Genomic DNA, 16,289 nt, shown 5'->3' on the forward strand with positions numbered 1-16,289 from the left:
TGGCATTGGCAGGGTGTGTTCCCTTTTAGAGGCTCAGGGTGGGGGCAGGGGATCCATTTGCTTTCTTTTCCAGCTTCTAGAGGCTACTGCTTATGCTTCTTCCATCGCAAAGCCAGCAATGGCCGGTGCAGTCTTTGTACATCACATCATTCCGACCTTGTTTTTCTTGTCCCATTTCCTTTTTTTTCCTGTTTCCCTCTTCCCCATTATAAGGACCCTTGTGATGACATTGGGTTCATGCAGCTAATGTTCCATAAATGAATCACTTTCCCTGTGTAAAGTAGCATATTCCTAGATTCTAGGGATTAAGATGTGGACCTCTTTGGGAGACCATTATGTCCACCAAAGCCTGTAAACCAATGCCTTTGATGCAGTGTGTTAAATACAAAAATGCAAAGAATAAAAGTATGTGTGTCTGAGAGATGAAAGGAGTCATTTGCTGCCTTGAGATGGGCTGAACTGAAGGATCTCAGCATTGGTCTCCAACCATGTTGGGTTCTACCCACTAGGATAGTGGCCAGTAGAATGTCACTCCATATCCTTCTTGATGATGACTGGAGAAATTGTGAGGGGAAGTCTAGACTTTGTTAAACCATTGCCAGGTGAACAAGAAGAGGGGAAATCATATTAACAGAAGTAACAGGCTCTACCAAACACCTGACGTGGGGAAGGAAATGAGCAGTGCAGAATTGCTAGAATGGTTTGAAGTGAGTGGAATAAGAGATGGGTCACATCATGAAGAGCCATGTGCGTTGGTGTTTTGGGTTGAAAAAAGGGAACCTCATCCTCTAAGAAATGACAAGAAATATGGTTTTAATCCTTTGTTGAGACTTAGAAGGAAAGGGAATCCCTCTCTAGATGAATGACTGACCCCTTTTATAGACACAACACAATAGATGTATCTGGAAAATAAAGTAAAACAAGTATTTAATTATTCACAGTTCTCCACTGGCTATTGTTGAATATTAAAGCAAATTTGAATTTTGTACTATTCCACTCTTACATGCTTTTTAGGGGGTTATCTGACTTGCTTGCTCATAATGGGTCTCTTTGGTCCTAGAGCATATACTTAAGTTAGTTCTCCTTTCACTTTCTGAATCATATTAGGTTAGCCAAATGAAAATGTTCCTGAAGGAACAAAACTAAACGTTTTAGAATTTTTATTTTTATACTGATCAGTGGTAGTTATGTTGTCATTTTCTTTGAAAAACAAATTTCTTTTTTTAAAAAAAAAGTATCTGTATAAGCATGACTAGCTGCTTTATCTTCCCATGTGTTTTCAGTTGAGCCATGTGAAATCTTCACCGGAAAATGAATTAATTACCTGGACTATTTCCTTAATCTTTGTGAATTATTTCTAGTATAAGGAAGTTGCACTGAATGAGCACAATGCAAACTGTTAACTACAATAACAAATCTGTGGCTGTCTCTAATAAATGCTTTTCAGTAATTCTATTGTCCTAATAATTTTGGTGCTCAAAAAGTCAAATAAGATTAAGGTGCTTATAAAATATTATCTAATTTTAGTTTTTTACATTTTCTTTAAATGAGAAATATGAATTATGTTCAACTAGCTAAGCCATCTGACAGTGAGGCATTGTGGCTCTTTAGTCAGCCTCTCAGGCTATTTATTCCAGAGATGCAATTACAGCATGTGAGGGACCCTGGAAAAGCACTGCCCTATATTGATTTGCAGGAAATAAAAAAAATTTGCATCACAATGCAAAGTCTGCCAGCACATGGGGGCAGAGTGAAGTCATAACTTTCCAGCTGTCTTACTGCATGGAATCAGCTAAATCTTATCATCTGACTGTGGTTTCTTTGTATTTTCAAAGAAAATATAAGGGAGCCAGCATTTCCAATCAGAAAGTACCCGCTTTTCAGGCAGCTTGGACAATGACATTCCACTTACACTGCAATCTGCTTTTTCACTTGGTGAGGCACATATCACACCAAAACTGGAAGCTGGCCTAAGTACCTATAAACTAGTTTCACCTATCTTTAATGTAAAAAGCAGATAATTACAGGATCGATATGTTATTAACCCCTTTCAATTTGTCCTGTCTCCCCACTCATCTGTGGAATTACTTTAAGATCCTCAGTGAGATTCAACATGGGCTTTGGAGTCAGCCTGTCTGCCTTCCAATCCTACCGTCCCCTCTTGTTAGGTGAGTCGACGAGTATAAATCAGTTCACCCTTCTCTGCCTCAAACCCTCAGTGGTAAAATGGAATGATAATAATGGCATACTTCACAGAATTATTGGGAACCAGGGCTGTTGTACAGCTCGGCCGAAGGAAGTTTCCGTGGCATTCCATGTGAACCTGTGCAGGATAGTAGACCCTGGTAGGAATAAACATTCACTATTCAGGGGCACTTGACCACTGAGCCACATCCCCAGCCCTATTTTGTATTTTATTTAGAGACAAGATTTCACTAACTTGCTTAGCACCTCGCTTTTGCTGAGGCTGGCTTTGAACTCACAATACTCCTATTTTAGCCTCCTGAACTGCTGGGTTTACAGGCATGCACCACCATACGCAGCTTGAGTGTTCTATGTGACTTCCCACGACTTTTACTTTGCCTTTTATTCCCAATTACAGTGTTTCCCATCATATACATCATGTTGGCCTGCCTTTCTCTTCCTTTGCTCCCTTAGGATTGGTCTGCTGTGTAGAGCTAGAATTCGTGACTGCGTATAGGTTATGAGGTTATGAAGTTCAGCTTAGGGGAGCCCCAAACTGCTCTGCCTCAGAATCATGTGGTAGGACATTTAAAGTTTCAGATTCCCAGGCTTACCCCAGATCTACAGAATGGGAGCATTCATTGTATGTGTGTGTGTGTGTGTGTGTGTGTGTGTGTGTGTGTGTGTGGTGGGGATGTTGGAAAATGATGCTCCAAAAGTTTTTGAGGCACTTTAACTCTTCAGGCTCATATATATCATGATTTAAGAACAGGGACCTAGGATGAGGAATAATACTGGTGTTCAAAGTGAAAGTGAAAGAGCTCAGTCAAAAAGTGTAGTCAGAAGAAGGGCAGAAAGTGCTGCCGCAGCTTGTCAGTCAGGAGCTTGTGAATCCTGTTCATCTGTGACCCCTCTGTGCTCCGTGGTACTCTCTGTGTGTTTGTATCACAATTCTTCCCACACAGTGTTGACATTATGTCTTAAGTTTATATTTCTTATTCAGACTTGAGATTCATAAAGGAGACTCAGACTGCAGATTTCATCCTCATATCCCTACTATCTGTTCATGGCAAGGATAAAATAAATGTTGTTAAAATAAATTGTTCCCACATGTGGTGGTGCATGTTTGTAATCACAGCAACTCAAGAGGCTGAGGCAGGAGGATCACAAGTTAGAGCCAGCCTTAGCAACTTAACAAGACCCTAAGCAACTTACAATACCCTGTCTCAAAATAAAGAATACAAAGAGCAGGGGATGTGGTTTAGTGGGTAAGCACCCCTAGGTTGCTGGTACCAATACACACACACACACACACACACACACACACACACACACACACAATTTTTTAAATGGAAATCAAGAAAAGAGAGAGTGAATAATCAGTAGGCTATTTGGTTGGACATACTCAATTTGAATTAGAAATAAGAAAAGAGAGAGAGGTTGGGGGTATAGCACTTGTGTAGCATGCATGAGACCCTGTGCTTGATCTGTAGCACCATAAAAGAAGCCAAAATAAAAAAGAAAAGAAAGAAACAAAATTCAGTATAAGGCCTATAGCATAGTTCATGTATCTTACAAAACTCAACCGTGGACCTTAGGTGGAAACTAGACCAAGAAGCTAAAGGCCACCAGGAATTCCATCTCTACTGCTCTTGTACATTTTCTTCAGTAATTTCTTTCCCCAAACCAGATTTCTCTGCACCTCTGGCCTTCAGGGTTTAGATTTTATAGCTCCCATCTCCTACTGAGTATAATTTCCTGTCCTAACTCTACAATCCTGGTCCAGCATGAGTCCAGTGTCCAAACCAGATCTAGGTGTCCATGACCAGGCTTCAGGCACAAGTGAGAAGAATTACTGCAAGAGACCCAGCTCTGTGTGCTGGGAGCACAGAGGAGGAGTTAGACATCTCTACAATTACCTGTCACATGTGGCAGAGTCAGACATGTAATCTGAACAAGAGAAGCTGATGATGTGTCAGAGAAGTTAGCACTGGTGTAGGGACTCAGTCTCAAATAGCTGTTTTCACATACTTTCCCTTGGAGGCAGAATTGCAGGGCACGACACTGGCATCAGCTTGCCTACAATAGACTGGGCAGTATATGGATCTCAGGGGGCTCATTTATCAGCTGTGTGATATGGACATGTTCCTTGCCCTTTCTATGCCTCATTTTTTACATCTGTGAGTCTAATAATAATTTCTAACCTACTTACACAATAAGATTATTTTGATGCAGTAAACAAAATAATACATATAAAGCAAGCAGGACAGTGTTTCGTCCTTGTTGCTAAGACCATGTTAAATACTATTGTTATTGTCATTTTAATATGATCCTAAAACTAACAGATACTGAGGCTCTTTGTGGAGTTTGTCTCTTTTTAAGACAGAAGTTTTATGGTTTCCAAATATCTCAAGATTTGGTTTAATTTCAAGGCTCTGATTTCTTAACTCCAGTTGATTGAACATTCAATTGGATGTCACTTCAGACTCAAGGGAATCAAAACCTGATCCATGATTTTTTTCCTTAAAATCACTTTACAAATTCTTCCACTTGCTGTTTTAATAGCACAAACTTTTCCTCAAAACTGGATAAGAAACCAGGAATGATGGAGAATTAGTTTCCAGAGGATCTGTAGTCACTTGATTTGGGGGATATCTTTGACTTCTCTGTTTCTTACCCTTGGTCTCACCATTCTTCAGGTTCTATTTATCTTTTTCATGTAACTGCAGAAGAAATAATAAGCATTTATAGGGACTTAGGAAGTGCCAGAGTGATTCTAAGCACATTTACAGGTGTTAATTTACTTTAATCATCATAACAGCACAACAGGACACATACTATTATCATTCCTGTTTACAAACATGGAAACCAAGACATTAGAAGTGAAATGACTTTCTAAGGGCACCTGCTAGTGGACAGCAGTGAGCAGGCAGCCTCACCACAGAGCCCTTACTCCTGGGCCCTAAGTCACATTGTTGCTTTTGATGAACCTTGAATCTCTTTCCATTACCTCACCACGACTTGAGCAGTGACTCACATGACTTCACAGCCGTAATAAATAGATTGCTTCTTATGCCCTTAGATTGTGCTCCTTATAATACAACATGCAGGTTGTTATGAGATTGCTTTTAAACACTGCTTCTACTATGTTATTACTTTGTTCAAAAATCTTTCTTGGCTCCCTGTAGCCTATGATGTATGAAATAAATTCCATTCCTGGTTTGTTTGTTTTGGTGCCAGGGACTGAACCCAGGGCCTTGCACATGCTAGACAAATGCTCTACCTGCTGAGCTACACTCTCGGCCCCCTCATCCTTGTTGGTTTGTTTGTTTGTTTTTGGCTGTATGTAATCTGGTCCCACACCTTCTACTCAGCTTTATTTTGCTATCTTCCTATCCTATTATCCATCCCCTCAGTTGGGTTGATTTTTTCACCAACCCCATAAACACATATACACTCCCGCCTCTGTGACTTTATTCATTTCTCCAGGTCTAAACTTTACTTGTCCATTTAAAATATCGTGGCTCTATGAACCTTTCCTCGATGATCTCCTTGATAGAATGTGGCCTTTTCTTCCCTGTGACTCTCCTAACACTGATTTTGAACCCTTCCTGTGATATCATATTCTGCTTTTTATTGTAATTAGTTGTGTAATTTTTTTTTCTCTCCTTGTTGGCTCGTTGAAGACAAAAAGTGTATTTTGCTAATCTTCTGATGCTCAGCAGTGCCTTTTTTCATAGCAAGTGGTCAATAAATAGTGATAATCAATATAATGGAATTCTTGTTTTATCAATCCAGAATGTTTCTCCTTTCCCTTTCTTTTTGTTCCAGTCTTTTACAAAAACCTAACTCTCAAACGAAGCTTTCTTGACTTTTCTAGTCTTTGAAGAGAAATGTGCATTTTCAGACGTCTCGTAATACTGAGGTTTGTTACCACATCTTGGTCTATTCCTGTGGCTATAACAAAATACCTTAGGCTGGGTAACTTATACACAACAGAAATTTTCTTCTAGATCTGGAGGCTGGGAAGTCTAAGATCAAGGCACTGGCAGATTTTGTATCTGATTGCTTTGCTTACAACATGGCGTTTTCTTGCTGTGTCTTCACATAGTGGAAGATGGTTAAGAGGAGGAACACCGTGTGCCAACTTTGCAGAAGAGATGACCAGAAGGCTTTCTGGATCCTTTTTCATGACAGTGTTACTTCCATTCATGAGGGTGAAGGGTGAAGCCCTCATGGCTTAATCACTTCCCAATAGGCCCCACTTCTTAAAACTGTCATTGGGAATTCTGAACACAGATTTTGGAGGAACACAAACATTCAAACTATAGCAACATAAAATATAGTACTTTGTTAATTGTTTTACATGGTGTATTCTTGGTTCAAGTATTGCTACACATAGCCTGGTATATAGAGATTCTCAAGAAATATTTATTCAAAGAATCAATATTTCAGTCTTGCTAACTAATTATAAGGTCTCTAAGATAGGATCATGCCTAATGTACATTCCCCATATCCTCAGAGCTCGCCTCATACAATATTCACTTACTGCGTGGCTCTTGGATTTCCATTGCAAATCTGTCCTTCGTTTTGCTGATGTTCTTAGTGTGATGACTCTGAAGAGGCCTCTGAGTTCTCTGGTTTAATTTCTCCACTTAGCACAGGCAAGGGCAGGTTGCTGATAACAGAGATCTTTTTCCCAATTCCTTTTAAAGTCCTGTCCTCAATTCTGGACCAACCTTTCTTACAGTGACAAACTCCTACAACACATGGTGCAAGTGCTTGCAAGGAAAAGCCAGGGCAGGGGATTGCAAATGTAGACATTTGGCCAGGAGAGATTTTTTAGAGCTTGTTTCTATTATTTGCTCTAGCATATGTGCCAAGAAAAAAAAAGGTATTCTGAAAGAACCTATACTGTTAAAGATGAGAGTTTTATGTTACAATCCTGATGTAATAATAAATGACTAGGGTATCTTCCCAAATAGCATGAAGTCTTCCAGTAGATTTTTAAAAATCGATTAAAAATAGCATTTATACAATAATAATTTTATGTATTATTCAGCCAATATGGTAGAAACCAACAGGAACTAGCATTGGACCTTCTTGGAGGAAAGCCTAATCTATTGATTGCTGAGAGCACAGGGGAAGCTGAGATAAGTAGACTCCTCACATTTCACTGTGCACCTTGCAAGTCCTCAGGAACACTAAGCAGTAGTAAATGCTTTGAAGGTCAGAAGGGCTTCAAGTTTTGCTACCTTGGATCCACTCTTCAGGGTTGGTATTCAATACAATGAGAGGATGTCTTCACAGGTGCGAGGAACATGGTCCTTACCCACTTTTCCTAGTTTTGCTTCTAGAAGGAGAAAGAAAAAGAAACTGACAACTTCAATCAAAGTACCCCTGACATTTCACTGGATCAAAAGAAGAGCTCCACATTGCCCAGAGCAGTGGATTAGCCAAGATGTAGAACCATGTTTTTAATGTTTTGTGTTTATTTACTTGCCATATCACTGGCTTATATGCTTAAAAAGTTCTTTGTTTTAAATGCAGGTGAATCAAAGTCATCTGAGCCAGAATTCAGGAGGCCTGTTGTGGAGAGGTAAGCAGTTATTTTCCAATGAATGTATTTTTCTTTTTAACAAACACAGAAAGCTTACTTTGGGTATACCATTTTCCAGTCAATGGAGAATTGTATCTGTTGTGAGATGGAAATGACTTATTTCTGCCTAAATGTCAACTTATTTTATATGGGAAAATACGGACAATAAATCTTCCCATGGGTCATGAATAACTTTTCTCCTCTTCAGCAAAGAACTGCCTTCAGTTATCAGACCAAGAATTTGTATTTCTCAAAAGAAAAAGCAAAAAAAAAAAAAGACAAAAAAATGCTTTCTGAGATTTAACCATCTTGTGGTGAAGAGAACATATTCAAGTAGTTGTTTTATGCACCTGTGTACTCTGTGACTCATTGTTGCAAATGCCAAGTTGCTATGACAACTTCTTCCATGCCGTGGGTTTGTGTCACTCAGCTTCCACAAGCAGAGTGCTGTCTTGGAGACCATCATTTACCAATATAGCATGTACACTTTAGGACACTTTAAAATGCTTCAAGAGAAATATGTACTCAACTCAGCTGGTGCTCCCCCTCCTCCAAGGTTGTATAGCATTTTAAAATTAGCCATTCTAGTCCTCTTATTTATTTTTACCCTTTACTCTCAGGCTTCTTGCTAATCAAAAGAGGATTTGTGGGATGGAATGGCTAAATAGGAAGTGAATAGGATGCTGTTGGTAGCTGTTTTAGCTTTGATTTTGATTTTTGGCAGTCATATGTCATAATAAACAGTGATGTGCAGTAATGATCAGCATGCTCATTTGCACTTGCCAGTCAATAGATGCACACGAGCATTGACTATTATGTGCCTGTGATATGCCAGCTTTAAACAGATGTGTATTCAGTTTATTCTAATTCTGAAAAAAAAAGCCAAATCATTCAACGGTACACTTAGAACATAGATGCCTTCTTTAGAAGGAGTCTGAAATCTCTTTTTTTCTCTCTCTGGTAATACTGAGTACATTTTTTTTTTTTTTTTTTATCTATCGTCCACACAGCTTCATTCAATGTGGTGGTTTCTTTTGCTGTAGTTGCATTTATTTTACAATGACTAATTTGTGAGGACTGAATGTAGCCTATTGTCCTCAAGGGACTTCTAGATGTAATTGAGATTCAACACTAATAATTAAATAAATAAGCTGCCACATTTAGAGAGAGAAAACACAGATCACAGGTGTATCTTTTCTAACCACAGAGAAAGCAGTAGAGTTAGGCCTCCCTGATCTTATGTAGGAAAGTTGAGATCTCACTGTCTTCTGCTCTTGTCCTGTGCCACATGATGACATTTTAATCAACAAGGGACACACACTACAGTGATCCTATAAGATTATAATATATCCAAAAAGTTTCAATCACCTAGTGATTTCATAGTTGTCATAATGTCCCAGTGCAATTGCTCACATGTTTGTGCTGATGCTGGAGCAAACATTTAAAGATACATTTAAGCACACAAACACTCACTTTTATGTTACAGTTGTCTATGGTGTTCGGTACAGTACCATGTTGTACAGGTTTGTAGCCCAGAAGTAATCAGATACATACATGACATGTATACCACATAGCTTACGTGTATAGAAGGCTATACCATCCAGGTTTGTGAAAGTGCACTATGGTATTCATACAATGCTAAAATAGCCTAACAACACATTTCTCAGAACAGATCCCTGTTATTAAGCAATCCATCGCTATATTAGGTATTTAATGATGGAACCAGTAGTCCAGGTACATCCTATACAACTGTGATGGTCACTGTGAGGAAAATAATTTATTTTCACCTCAGGCCTTTCTGGATGCCCCAAGGACCACCCACGTCTGAAAAGGTGAAATGGTCATTCTGTGGGCATACCTCCCTCACCTCTAATCAAAGAACAGGGGAACCGTATCCCAAAGCCACAGGGCCATGACTATAGGAAGACACAGCAGACCCATTTGTAACTCTTTCAGGTAGCAGGGCTCTAGAGTGCTTTAACTGGGAATATAATTAGGACATTAATGTATGATATATGATATGTCAAGATCAATGTAATGTTTTGAGCAACTAATAAATTTCTGACGTTTAAAAAAAAAAAAAAGAACAAATAAGAGTGGTTGGGGGAGGTTGCTCAGTGATATATCGTATGCTTGCCCTGGGTAGAAACCTAGGTAAAAAGAAAACAAACAGATTAGAAACCCCCAGGTCTCTGTATTGTCTCTCCCAGCAGAGCCAGGCATAATATCATCTTGTGCTTTGTTGGTATTTTCATGAGAGATCCAGAGCCTTATGGCTGTTCTGCAAACTCTTCCTGCACTCATGTCAGTCTACCATGCTCCATTCACCTCTTTGGGTCACACAGACAGCATTTTGTTCCTGGTCACTGTTGTCTTATTTGTTCCCATCCCTTAAGAATTGAGTTTGTGGGAGCTATTGACCCATGATATGAAAAAAAAAAAACTGATGTTGATAATTTAAAGTTTTCCCTGCCCCTTTTGTAAAAGTAGGTCTCTAGGCCCCATGCTTCATCTTCTATATTCACCAGAATCAGTGTTGGATTGATGTGGTTAGAATGAAAGGGGAGTTCAGCACTATTCTTTGTAGTACATTAGAGGGTGGGAATGAATACACAGAGAAAACTAAGAAATAAAAACTCTTTTATAAAATGATACATGAGAAATTTCTCTAGTAATTTAAAAGTAAGAAAATTTTTTAGTTAGTGGAAATTTGGTGTACTTTCTTCTGTTAGATAAGGAGAAATGTGTAATCCACAGTTTCTCTTTTTGCACTGACTTGTAGAAAACCCACTGGTACATTTAATTTCAACGCCAGCAACTGTATTAGCCTTTGAGCCAAGAATCTCTTTTCAGGACTTTGAATTTCTATTTCTATTTTAATAATTCTATTGCATCCAGGTGTGCTAAATCATTTCATTTAAGACCCCTTTTGGGAAGAGGCAACATACATATAGATAGGTATATAGAAAGGAAAGCCTTGTAGGTTAGCCTGGTACCTCTTTTCCTTTATCCACAAGACAGATGAAGAGCCCATGAGCTGCACTTGTCAAATGATAGGGTTCACAATACTGAAAATAACTATTATAATACAAGGTAGAAAAACTATCTGACATTTAATAAGATGCATTTATTTTTACCTGAGGCATTGATGAGGTTGAAAATTTACTAACAGGAAAAGGTTCAAGGAGAGAGTGAAGAGCCATTGCTAGGGATGTTGTAGTGGGGATTCATTCACATAAAGGAGATGGACGGAATGACCTTCAGGTCCTTTTTGATCCTGAGTCTCCATGATTCTGTGATTGAATTCTCAATGCCACTCACAAAAGGAAAGCTTCAGCTTCAGGCCTCAATGATGAGCACATAAAGACTGTGTCGACTCCCATCACATCTCTTGGGAATTCAAAGTGCTGTCATCAAGGAGACATCTCAAATTATTGTGATAACACGGTGTTGTCTCCTAAGATTATGTAGTTCTTGTATCTGCTTGTTGTTGAAATAATTGGTATGAAGCCTGTATCTGTAAAGGGGACTTTATAAAGGTAGGTTACATTATTATAGAAAAATATGAGGAAAATGTTATAGGAAAAAAAATCACATGACATTCAAGAAAAAGAATATTTTTAAAATAGCCCCATGTTGAAAAAATGTCTGAAAGAGGTTGCAAACCATTTTGATTTGAAAAATAGATTGGAATATAAAACCTGTATCTACAGAACTTCCTTTGAAAACTTTCTTAAATTCTCAAAATGTAGAAGGAAATGAACGGAAATAAAAATAAATAAAGCCCTGAATGCCTAATCCTTCAGAATGTAAATGTAAATTGAAGAAGTGCTCTAATCCTGACATTTATACTCCTCACTCAGAGTGGAGCACGTGGCCTAATGTGGTCTATTATTTATCAGTGAAATGTTTTTCTACAGGAAGATGTTGACTAACACACTTCTTTAATATTCCTAGCCTGTCTCTTATTCCCCATGTGGAAAATTGTTATTTTTTTTTCCATTTTTGCACTTTAAAATGTCACTACCTACAAATCATTCCTGATGGTGAAGATAATCAACCTCAGAACTTCACAAACACCTTTAAATCAAGGTATTTGAAGGAAAATATTCCTAACTGATGTACTAGACACTTTTCTAAGAACTAGGGAACAACCATGAACTAAGCTAATTTCCTGCCTATGGTGCTTGCATCCAGCAGGAGAGGCAGATAATTCTGTGGTATTTTGGTTGGTTTTTTTTCACTACTGAGACTAAAAGATCTGACCAGAAAAATTTTAAAGGAGGAAAAATTTATTTGGGGGCTCACAATTTCAGAGGTCTCAATCCATACAGAGCAGGCTCCATTCTTTGGGGCTGATGGAGGTGAGCAGGACATCACAGGAGAAGAGGATGGTGGAGGGAAGTGGCTTATGCAATGATCAGGAAGTAGAGAGAGACTCCACTCACCATATACAAAATATATACCCCAAAGGCACACCCCCAATGATCCAACTTCTCCAGCTATACTCCACCCACCTCAGTTACCACTCAGTTAATCCCCATCACTACCTACATATTATTGGGCTAAGGTTCTCATAACCCAATCATTTCTTCTCTAAATCTTCTTGCATTGTCTCACACATGCGCTTTTGGGGGATACCTCACATCCAAATCATAACTACTAGGATCCTATTATTATTACCGAAGCTACACAAACACATGGTGGCACCATCTCTCTCCGTCTCAGCACTGATCCTCATGCCTCCCACCACTCACACTTGGGCCTACTGGGTTCTCTGCTTATACCAGACCATTTCCTGGACAAGCATTTCAGGCCTGTGTGCTTTGCTGCATGCAGTTGAGTCTTCTTGGAATGTAGATTATAGCCTACTTTTAGCTAATCTCATCTAGGCCAATACTTTAAATATTTTCTATACATCAGCAGCTCCCAAGCCTACAGTTCTGCAATGACCTTTCAGTTCATCTTGTGTTTTTTTTTTTTTTTTTGTATCCAAATATTTGGCATCTCTTCTTAGATTAATAGTACTTATTCAGATTTAATTTGGTCAAACAGAAGTCTTGATTTCTACTCTCAAGGTTCTACAGCTCCTCCCAGACTTTTTAATTTTAGAAAATGACTCTGATATTCACCATGTGTCATTTAGGCCACAGGCCTTTCATTTCCTCTTGTTTTTTTCTCATATCTCATTGGAAAGTCTTGTTGGCTTGGTTTCAATATATATATCACCAAGTTCCATGCTTCTCCATTTTTTCTCCTATCACCCTTAATCATGACACTGCTGCAATGGATTCGAGAAGGGTCGCCCTTTTTGCACTCCTGGTTTCATTTCTTTCCTTTCTTGGCTCCATTCTCCATCCATATCAGACCCCTCTCCTACTTATGTAATAATTTCAAGAGCTTCCTATTAAACTTGGCTTAAAAGTTGAACTTACCAGGTATTATATGGGTCCCTTCTCTCTAACTCACTGATTTGATCACTTACCCTTTTCTTTTACCCTTTGATTGTAGCCATACTTCTTTCTGTTTCTTGGACATTCTAAACATGTGTTTGTCATAGGGACTTTACATTTGTAGTTTTTCTGCCTGAAATGCTTTGCTCCCAGACCTTTACATGAATAATTTTCTCTTATCAACGAGTTTTTAACTTGGCTGCTATCTGCCCAAGAGCTCTTCATGACAAACCAGTTTCGTATTCACTCTGCCACATCATTTAATTGTATTTACTTGACAGCATTTATCACTATTGAAAACTGCTTTATTTCTTTGCTTACATCATTAATGTCTTGTCTAGAATATCAGGTCTATGAGAAGCAAGAACCTTGTCTGTTTTGTTCACCAGAGTATCCGCTGGGTTTAGAAACCTCCCCAATACACAATGCCGAATAACTAAATCTATTATTCGAGCTTCAAACTTGAGGATAGATTGGAAAGGGCAGAAACTGGTTAGAGTGCAGGAGAAGCACCATTCAGTATACTATTTCAGTGACCCAACTGAGAAATTATTGAAACCTGGACTAAGGGAGTGCCGTTAGGGAGAAGAGAGTTAAAAGAGAATAAGTCAGGCTCTTGGACTGATTGATTGTATGTTGATTATAACTTGTTGGCAGAAGAGGGAATCTGGTATAACCGCTCCTTAACAATTAAATGTTGTGGTTTTGCTCACCAAGATGGAGAACACACCAGGAGGAGCTGGACTGGGTCCAAAGGGCAGAGAAACTTATGGCCTAGGTTTTGAAATGTTGAATTTGGGATGCCTGGGGTCCATTTAGATAGAAATATCTGGTGGAAAGGTTGACATACAAGTCTGTTTCTGAACCTCTTTGAAATATTTTTAACTAAATAAATATCTAAATAAAGGGGAAAATTCAAAAAGAATATTAAAGTCCAGTAGGAAAACACTAAGTTTGTTCTGAGCTATATTTCCTGTTATCCTAGAATAAACTGCAGGTATCCTTCCTTGGTGCTCCCAGAATAATCTATGCTCTTATATATTAATCATAATTTGTTGTTTCCTGAGCTAAATCCTCAATTAAACCATGAGCTCCACTAAGTAGGGCTGCATGTGGATCCATGAATAATAGTGAATAATGGGTAATGTTAATTTTACCTGTTCTAATTTCACCATGTTTTTCCCTTCTTAAGAATTAGTTTCAAATGTCTTAACTCGATATACAAAGCCCTACACAATGTGTCAGAAGTTCTCTGTCTAAACTCCTCTCTCTCTGTGGTCTCTAAACCCTTGAATGAGCTTGCTGCTGTGCCAAACCAATGGTGTACATTTCTGCGGGGTGTTGAAATTGATTTTGTCAGTGTCTTATAATTATTCCAAGTCAGGGATGATGATTGGCACTAACCAAGCTCACAAGAGACCGATGTATAAAATCAGAATGTCAATGAAATCATTTACATTGAGAAATTTAATTGCTGAGCAGATCTGATGTTCATGTTGGCCTGACCAGTCACATTGTTCCCTTTAGGCAAACTACATGAGAAACCTAATTACCAAAAAGTTGCATGATGAGTGTAAAGTCAGAACAAGAAGGCTTGCATAAGTGGAATGAATAATAGCCTTCTGCTAGCTTGTGGTCAACAGAGTAAGACCTCACATGGGTTCCTCCCATCAATTTGAGTTGGTGCCCTGTCCTTGAGAGTGTTTGGATGGGCAGAGCTATCTGGCAAACCTTTGCATTTCTCTTTTGATATGTTAATAAATTCTGATATGTAAATAAATTTTTATATGTTAATAAATTCTCTTTTGATGTGTTTATAATAAATGTTGGCTAGACTTTGAGACTTACAGTCTCCAAGTTGACTGTGTTCATCACTGCTTTAATTATGTGCTGCTTTTATGCTTTAACTCTCAGGAAGTAATGTTCTTTTCTGTATTTCTGTAGGTTGGGAGTAATAGTTTTCGTGGCTTATTGGTCCTGCTCAGGTCCAGCTCCTCTGACCACAGCTTCAGTGTCCCCTCCCTCCACTGAAATCCCATGGTTTGTGCTGTGGCCCACACATCTGGTACTTGGCACATGTTGCCTTGATTTCTCTTTAGCTTTTGGTACATTTGTGCTACCTTGTCATGGGTTATGAATTTCCCTTGGACAACAGAGGTCTACATATTAGTACATATTTGCAGAATTAATTATGAGGGTTGGCTTTTTCTTTCCTTTCCTTTGCTTTTTCTTTTCTATTATTTTCTCAATAGACCATTGAATAGGTCACCTATTCTTTAGGTGGCATCTTATTTGCAAAAAAAAAAATGGAGTTATTTCTTCCATGGCTATTCTTAAGAACACCAGGCATCTTTTAAAAAATATTATTATAAATCAACTTATAATTGTATTTGTTTAAGGAGTGTAAAATGATGCTATGATTTATGTCTACAATGTAGAATAACTAAATCAAACTATTTAACATATCCATCATTGCAAATTTTAACTGTTTTTTTTGTGGTGAGTACACTTGTAATTTGCTATCTTAGCAATTTTGAAATGTACAATATTATTAACTTTATTCACCTACTCTGCAGATCTAAAAAGAAGAAACCTACATATTCCTCCCTGTCTGAAATTTTGTACACTTTGATAATTATCTTTCCATTTGACTTGGTAACACCATCCTACTCCCTATTTGTGAGGTTTATTACTTTAGATTCTATGTATAAATAAGAATATGCAGTATTTATCTTTTTATGTCTGGATTATTTCAGTTAGTACATTATTCTCTGATTTCATTCTTGTTGATATGAACAACAGAATTTCTTTCCTTTTGTGACTAAATAGTATTCCACTGTGTAAATATTTCATACTTTCTTTATCCACTCATCTGTTGATGGATACTTAGGTTGATTCTATAAAACTTGGCTATTGTGAATAGTGCTACAATAAACATGGGAATGCAGATGTCTCTTCCACAAACTGATTTCACATCCTTTGGGTAAATACTCAGAAGTGGGACTCATGGGTTACATGATCATTCTTTTTTTTAACTTTTGAGCAACCTCCAA

The 16,289-nt window shown here is 38.2% G+C and overlaps 1 protein-coding gene across 1 annotated transcript in view; it reads left to right on the top strand.

Annotated features, from left to right (window-relative positions):
- SLC44A5 (solute carrier family 44 member 5) overlaps positions 1–16,289 on the top strand; it is a gene marked incomplete at both ends in the record, with an annotated part of 368,780 nt that overhangs the window by 225,789 nt on the left and 126,702 nt on the right. The window contains one exon of the mRNA XM_081306152.1: positions 7,735–7,783. Coding sequence (XP_081162278.1) covers positions 7,735–7,783 — 49 coding nt within the window. The remainder of the gene's footprint in view (positions 1–7,734; positions 7,784–16,289) is intronic.

The sequence above is a fragment of the Spermophilus citellus genome, assembly GCF_964194105.1.
Source record: "Spermophilus citellus genome assembly, chromosome: 9".
In the NCBI taxonomy this organism is placed as follows: Eukaryota; Metazoa; Chordata; class Mammalia; order Rodentia; family Sciuridae; genus Spermophilus; species Spermophilus citellus.